Genomic DNA, 8,725 nt, shown 5'->3' on the forward strand with positions numbered 1-8,725 from the left:
ACTATCTTCGAAGAGCAGCGGGGTAAGAAAGGGCTTTCAGTGCAGCTTGACTATCAGTACAAATTCTAATACTGCTACCCCACTTTTTCTCAATTAGCCAGTATGCCACGTTCAAGATGGCATAGACTTCCGTAAGGAATACCGTGGCTATCTGTCCTTTCTCGTCTAAGTACCATCCAGGTCCGCTACCATCATTGGTTTTGGATCCGTCAGTGTGGGAAGTGTGTTCATATCCCGTTAATAGGCTTTCTGGACTTAACCCTTAATCTATATCTGGCATCAAAACATCATACTTCCTACCGAAGCTAACGAAAGGCCCCAATTGTCCACTGACATCGAGAATAGTGTGCACCGCTCCGACAACTGGTGGTATATCTGACAGTGGCCAGTGATTTCTTCATTTCCCCAGACTCCATTTAATTTGAGCCTGTACGCCGCTTTCATCGATTCCTTTGGATTTGAAGATCTAGAGGTTATAAGTTTAGAATGACATTGAGGTCATCACTAGATGTCGTACTCATAACACCTGTGCTACCCAAGCACACACTTCCCTGTAGTCTGTTTAGGAGTTTTACTGTGGAATTAATCATTGTATCCTTGCACCATATTACAGAGGCGTATGTAATAATGTGTCTTATCAGGGTGATGCACCAGGAACCTAAATTATGTCAACCGTGAATTGGTTGCAAGCAATATTCAATAAAGCCGTCGGTGATTTCAGTCAGATATATCAAATTGATAAAATTACTTGTCGCAACCAGATATCTATGAAAGAAGATTCGTTCGTGAGATTCTGTTTCAGGCCCTATATAATCAGTGTTCTATTCGACACCGGCTAGTACAAGATTACCTTTATTTTCTTTCCTTTCATATGCCTAGTTCACTTACTTGGCAGACAAGGCAAGCGTAAGCTCTCATTAAACACATCGCCACATAGCCCCATCCCACGTGCACGTCGCCTTCTATACTCCGCCCTTCTTTACTTGCCTTTATTTAACTTTTTGTGTATTATCATACAATCTTCTAAATATTTATAGTTCTTTGACTTTGCGAATATCGGGAATATCGCCCCCGAATTAAATTGAAATCTCTTTTCATTCAGGAATACTTTAAGCTGTGCACTTTACTTAACTTCAACACCCACATTTGCCCGTTTCGTTATATAATAATATACCCAGTAAGAAAAGCTTAAACTATGGAGGCGAATTTACTAAAATGAATGATAATACGAAATTTGGAAAACGAACGAAACGGAACGGTACATATGTATGTCAGTAGAGTTCCTTTGGTTATCTTCGAAATGGATGTTGTCAATGAGTTAGGCCAGGAGGTTTCAAACGATGAAGTCTAGGGATAATGTACAAGAGACTGTGGAGCATTTTTTGCGCATTTACCTAGCTTCGACGTGTAAAGATGCGAGTAGCTACAATCCCATTGTTTCAATTTATTTATTTAGCCTACAGGATATCCTTACAAACTAATGAATAAACTTAATTTAAATCTAGTCAAATTGGAATTAAAATCTATAAGGTGCGCATAGTTGTTACATAGACGTACGTTAGCAATTGATTTCGACGAGCAAATGATTATGCCTCTCGAATTTCGCTGGAGGAAAGGAATGGAATTGCAACTTATTTTTTTATACAATTCGTAGGTTTGAATGGGGACAGGTTATAAAAAAAAATAAATAATTGGAGCGTACACTTCTGTTAGGTGTTTGGCCGAGCTCCTCCTCCTATTTGTGGTGTACGTCTTGATGTTGTTCCACAAATGGAGGGACCTACAGTTTCAAGCCGACTCCGAACGGCAGACATTTTTATGAGGAGCTTTTTCATGGCAGAACAGGGGACAGGGTATAGACATGTAAAATTGAGAAAATCCTATTCTGTTATCATTTTCCTGATATCACTTATTTCACTTATTTTATTTACAAGGCTGACTGAATCCAAAGTAAGATTTATTCTTTTGCAATCAACTTACAAAAGAACGCCCACAATTGCTTATATATACACTGGTGATCAAAATATATGTTCGGTTTGTAAAATTGAATAATTTCAAAGAATATTTGGTAATTTTTTTTAATCTTTATATATAAAAATGAATGTTTGTCTGTATGTCATCGATGAACTCAAAAACTGCTGGACCGATTATTATAAAAATTGGTATATATATGTATTTTTCCGCGGAGAAGGTTTGTAGAATATGCTCATTGATGCCACTCGCTACCAGGTGGCGCTGCGGAGTAGCAACTTCTGCCCGTTCAACTGATTGTCATGACAATCAGTATTACCATGTATCTTTACACAGAGGAAACGAATATGACATGTTCATAGATATAACTTTTGATTGAAGACATATGCTTGACAATCGCTAAAAAGGCACTGGTGCAACTGGGAATGCCTGCTTCAAGCCGACCTGCAAACAATCTTTTCGATCGTGATTTGCAACGAAAAACACACTATGATTCTGACGAACTGGGGACATTCGTTAGAACAAATCTTCGGCAGGTTGTTTAAAAAAATATGCCTGCTTAGACTTTCAAATAATTAGAAAAAAAGTATGAACTATTGTAATAATTCGGAAACTGTCGATTTCCCTGCAGGGTATTAATTGAAATAGATGTCTTGCTCAAAATTATTTAAATGTCGGTCACCAACAAGCAGAACATTTTGTGTCAGGGATTTCGCGTCGAGTTCAGTTGAGTTGTTGGCAGTCCTTCAGCGTTCGCAGTTGTAGCTTGGCTGTCATCAACATTTTCATGGCCACTTAAGTGCGCAAGTTGATTCACCGCAGCGTCTTGTATTTAGTTGGCAACGGGTATTTATTTTGCTGAATGGTTATGCTTGTGTAGTGGTATGTGCATGGAGTGTATAGGTTTGTATAGTAGCATCTGCACAGGAATTGGCAGTTGTCGCTTGTCACTCCAATACTTACGGTTAAAATATATGTACGTGCATATTAAGAGCAGCCACAAATGCTAAAGTATTTATTTTTGCACGCTTCGCACATCTCCAGATAGCTTGAGGATGAAAAATGCAAAAATGTACAAAACTGACTAGGCATCTGTAATGGGGAAACCCCAGTCACTTTGGACTTAACGTCACCATGAAATGGTGTATGGCTTTATCGACTAATACAGGGTGGGCCATATAGCGTTTGATTTTTAAACCACCTATTTTTTTGAGAATGGTAACACAAATGACATGTCAAATGTGTTTATAATTTACTTAAAGGTTTGACAATTACGAAATGGGAACAAAATTGGGAAATATTGAAAACCTATTTTCAAAGAGGTGAGTCGTCTTCTTCTTTTCTAATTCTCACATCGGTGGCTACGTCAATAAGCAAAATTGTCAGATTTGCTTGAACAAAATTGGGAAATATTGAACACCTATTTTCAAAGAGGTGAGTCTTCTTCTTCTTTTCTGATTTTCACATCGGTGGCTATGTCAATAAGCAAAATTGTCGGATTTGGGGCTCAGAAAATCCACATGTTACTGTAGAGAAGCAAATGCATCCACAACGAGTCACTGCAGTTTTTGGTCTGGCGGCATCATCGGGCCATTTTTTTTCGAAAATGAGCGAGGAGCCGCGGTTACAGTAAATGGCGAGCGTTAGCGTGACATGCTCAACGAGTTGCTTCCAAAAATTGAAGAGGATGACATGGACAACATTTGGTTTCATCAGGATGGTGCAACTTGTCACACTGCCAAAGTTACACTCGAACTTTTGGCTACCGTTTTTGAAAACCGAATAATCAGCCGAAATCCGATATCAATTGGCCGCCTCGGAGCTGTGATTTAAGCCCGTTGGACTATTTTTTGTGGGCAGCCGTTAAGGACAAATGCTATGCGAACCATCCAGAGACGATTGAGGCTTTAAAACACGAAATCGAAGTTGCCATTCTTGAAATTGGAGCCCAAACAATCGAAAACGTGCTTAAAAATTGGGTTGATCGTGGCAGTCATTTGAACGATATTATTTTTCATTCATAAATGACAATGTTCAATCTTCAAAAAAAAAGAAGTTTGAAAAAATATTGATTAGTTTTTTTTTATAGCCGATTCAAAAATCAAACTTTACATGGCCCACCCTGTATCTCTGAAAAAAAATTATCTGACAAAAAATAAGAGAATAAACACTTTATGTAGAATGAAACTACTAATATTTATTTCATATAGACTTTTGATTTACGAATGTCCGTTCTTGGTTCTTAAAGGGTCAAAGTAAAATTTTTAAAAACTAAGTTTTTTAACAGGGAAAATTAATAACTGGAAAGCTAGTGAGTTGTAATAAACTTTATCTTTTTAAAAAACAAAAAAAGTAATACTTTTGAAAGCCACAATTAAAGTAAATTGCAAGTTTCGGAAATACTGCAGGTTAGTAAAAAAATACAAATATAAAAGGGCTCTGCAAGAAACATTTATGCGTCTAGAATCATTTGCTAGGATAGTAGGACTTATCATCAACGAAGAAAAACCAAATATATGGAAGGTGTAGCGCCCAACACAACACATACATATGTAACTCACAAAACGGCAGCTATAACTTTGAAATGGTCAATAAATTTAAATATCTTGGAATTATGCTGAGCGCACAGAAAGATACATCTATTGCCACACAAGACAGGATAAAGCTGCAAAGAAGTCTTACTTCGCACATACAAAGTTGATGAAGTCGAGATTACTTTCCAGGAGTGCAAATCAGGTACGTCAAAGCGCAAAAGACTCGATGTTACGCTCACATTATACGAATTGAGACATTGAAGTAGAACTCTAAAAAAGATCTTCAGCACAAATCCACAAGCCGACAGAAGAAGAGGCTGGCCGAGAAGACGATGGAGAGCCGACTTTGGAGCTATGGGCATATCTGATAGCAAACGAAAGGTTGATGACCGAGTGACGTGGAGGCGAATTGTAACGGAAACAATGGTTCACTCCAAACTGTGATGATGATGATAAATTGTGCATGCAAAACATTAAACAGATTTACAGGCACCTTGTTTTGGTGAAGCTTAACCACTTTAACCTAATCATTCCAGTTTTAAAGCCGCAATGTAGACAACAAGCCTTGTAACAGTTAATGTTTCTTAAAATAGTTATATTAGGAGAAATAAAAATTCAAACACTTCTATGTAATGTGAAACTACATATCGACATTTACTTTACGAAGGGTGATCAATTTAGAGGCATGAGATTTCAAATTTAAATAAAACAACGAAATTTAAATTGATTGGGCAATTTTGTGGCATTTTTGTGTAGAAACAATCATAACATTTATTTTTTAAAGATAATCCCTTTCAAATGTTGGCCGCAACTGCGCCGTTATTTGGCCTTCCGTAAACACCAATTTTGAATGACTTTGAATGACCGATGATTCCTCCAGCCCATAGACCGCACCAAACTGTTTTCAAATACATCAAATATTGCTTATTGACGTAGCCACCAAGCCAAAAATGAACAAAATTGTAATAAAACAACGTGTGATCTGTCAAAGAAACCCTATGGGAAAAATATCTTATCACCTTTTATTTATATTATAAAACAAAAAACAATTCAATTTCATAATTATTGTAGAGTTGAAATTCAATCCATAAGTACAAAACATTTAAAAATTTAATTGAAATTATGAAAACAAATAGAATTTTGCAACTATTCATAGCTCTTTGAGCTCACCACAGCTATTAAACCTTCGGAGATATTCGACAAAATTACCAGAGGATGAAATTTGTTGTTAGGATTTTAGGCAGATATTAAGATGTTACAAATTGTATCACCGGGGAATAATATTATATAAAACGATTTTTGAAGAGCCCAAGCCTGGTGCTTCGTTATCTTAAATAAGGAAGTGTGTTGAAATCTCAGTCTCTTGATTTCAAATGAAAGGAGATATTAATGTTCCGTAGGGCTCTTCGAGTGTGTATCTGCCATCAAAAAGCTTATGTTGCATCACCCTTACACTGGTAAGTGTTTAGTGACTCCTTATTTGACTCCAGCGAATTTTATTATATATATAAATACAAAACCGTACACCAATGGACATCTCGCGCAGGGCTGGGGATAAACGCGAAAAAAACGGGCATGATACTTTTGACCAGGAAGTATAAGGTCCCGGCGTGGAACCTCGCGAAGGTAGGCAACAACGAACTACTTCTCAAAGATCATGCGAGGTACTTCGGAGTAATGCTGGACAGTAAATCGCTGTGGAAGCACAGTGTTGACGAAATGGTGAAAAAGGCCAGTAATGCGCTCTACGCATGTAAAGAATGCTGGGCGTTACTTGAGGTTTATCATTCTCACTGATGCATTGGTGCTACACGGCAGAAGTTAGATCGATATTTCTGTATGGGGTCTTAGTATGGTGGACTGCAACAAGAAAACTGCCACTGAAAAGGATTCAGCGACTTGCTGCTCTGTGCATAACAGGAAAACCACTCCAGCGGCGGCGCTGGAAATGATACTCAGCATGCCACCTATTGATTTTAAGGCGGAAAATCTGGCAGCGAAATCCGCGGGGAAGTTAGTGCCTGCTGGAGTATTCACCTGTAGAACCTTCGGACATAGCTTAATAGGAAAGAGGAGTTCAGGTTGCATAGACTTTATGACTCCATACTTTAATTGGGACAGAAGGTTTCGTACTACAATTGAAAAGGAGGGACGGCACAAAGGCATGAAGCCTGGCCATAGGACTTTTCATATCTACAGGGACGGCTCTAAAACTTTAGACGGAGTGGGAGCGGGTATTTACTGCTCAAAACTAGAGATTAGAAAACTTATCAAGCTGCCAGACTAGAGAAGTATTTTCCAAGAGGAAGTTTTTGCTGTGGGAAAAGCTACGGAGCTAGCCTACACAAGAACAAGAAAGAACTCAATAATTAATATATACGTGGACAGCCAAGCAGCAATAAAAGCAATAAGCTTATATTGTATTCAGTCCAAAAATGTTCAATGGAGCAGGGATACCCCAGAAAGCCACAAACAGAAGGCTGCACATCTATTGGGTACCTGGTCACAAAAGCATTATAGGAAACGAAATAGTAGTGCTGTTAGACTACCATTTGAACAAGCGAACGACATACTAAAACCGCTAAATACAGTATACAACGAAATGGACGACTACATGAAAAAGCGAGTGGAAGATAGCTGGACTAATCTAACCACATGCAAAACAGCATCATATCCATTACATGCCGTACAAACAACTGACTTAATTCGTGCTTGCGCTCTCACGAAAGGACTGCAGAACTATCATAGGTATGCCAACTGGTCATAATCTATTGGCTGCACATATATATAATCTGTTCCGCAGCCGAACGGGTTCGGAATTCAGAGTACGTAGGTTCAAATCTCCGTGAAACATCAAAAAAAAGTTTTGTGTTTTTTTTAATAGCGGTCGCCCCTCGGCAGGCAATGGCAAAACTTCGGGTGTATTTCTGACATGAAAAAGCTCCTCATAAAAAAAATCTGCCGTTCTGAGCCGGCTTAAAACTATAGGTCCTTCTATTTGTGAAACAACATCAAGAAGCGTCGTGTACGCGCCAAATTCCGAAGACAAGCTATGCCTTTTACTATTGATCCCATAATTTCGATTCTAGTACTGCAGTCAGGCATGATAGCATCGCTTCTAAGCCTTATCTCATATCCATTACTTAATATCTCGAGTGATCTTTAAGATAAACCATAACAATATTATAGTAGTATTCTTTGAAATTACTTAATATACATATATGCATATACCATATATTCCGTTAATAATCAAACTTAGAGAGGCACAGCTTCTGTTAAAAAATTTCAACTAAAAAACCTAAGTTCCATTAAGATAAGTCTCGCTTTAGGCTTTGTTATTTAATTTAATTTTTTTTTATTATGTTTCAACAACATTTCATTGCCAATCAATCAATTCCAATCACTATCACAATTCTTCTGCTACATTCCATTTACTTGCGGAGCACATAGGCGGCGCTGTATGGGTAAGCGGAGTAGGCAGCGTAAGGTGAAGCATAGGCGGCATAGGGAGCAGCAACATATGGGGAAGCGTAGGCGGCAGCGTAGGGGGAGGCGACCAATGGAGCTGAGTAGGCCAATGGTGCGACGACAGCGGGCTTAGGTTCGGCGGCAGCGAAGGCGAATAGGGCCACGAATACGAGAGCAAACTAGAAGACAAAAAAAATCATTTTATTAGGATCAAAAATTTGGTTTAATTGACTGCAAATAAATAAACACTTAAAGCATTGTGCAGGTATAGGAATACTTACGTATTTGAACATTTTGTTTGTTTTTTGTTTGGTAGCTGTTTTACTGTTGTAGAGCAAAATTGAACTGATGATAAATTCGCTGAATACTTTAGCTTAAATACAATTTGGTTAAAGTATTGTTTTATTCTACAATCGTACAAACATATGCAAATACTTGTATGTGTACAAACATACCAATGTAATCACACATTCTATGTGGGCATATTAACTTAATATGGATATGCGAACTAAAATAAGAGCTCGGATTTTCTTGGCCTAAACACGTACCACACAGTCAGTGCCAACGTGCCTATTTACTTATTCAAAGCTATACATTTTAACTGTGTGAGGTCAATAAAAAAACTTCATTGGAAGACTTGCTTTAATCAACCCATCAATGTATTTTATGTATTTAAGTTAGTCTTTTGCTTGCCGCCGTCATGCATACTAAATACATACTTTTTGAAACCTCGTTAAAGACAAAGGGTAATA

At 37.9% G+C, this 8,725-nt stretch overlaps 1 protein-coding gene across 1 annotated transcript; it reads right to left on the minus strand.

Annotated features, from left to right (window-relative positions):
• Positions 1-7,853: 7,853 nt before the first annotated feature.
• Positions 7,854-8,312, minus strand: LOC129243102 (cuticle protein 16.5-like). Its single transcript, XM_054880227.1, has 2 exons — positions 8,255-8,312; positions 7,854-8,152 (listed from the first exon to the last, which is right to left on the minus strand). Exons 1-2 carry the CDS (start codon positions 8,264-8,266, stop codon positions 7,937-7,939), a joined length of 228 nt encoding a protein of 75 aa, XP_054736202.1. The 5' UTR covers positions 8,267-8,312; the 3' UTR covers positions 7,854-7,936.
• Between the last annotated feature and the right edge of the window lie 413 nt (positions 8,313-8,725).

This window comes from Anastrepha obliqua, chromosome 3 (assembly GCF_027943255.1).
Source record: "Anastrepha obliqua isolate idAnaObli1 chromosome 3, idAnaObli1_1.0, whole genome shotgun sequence".
Classification (NCBI taxonomy): Eukaryota; Metazoa; Arthropoda; class Insecta; order Diptera; family Tephritidae; genus Anastrepha; species Anastrepha obliqua.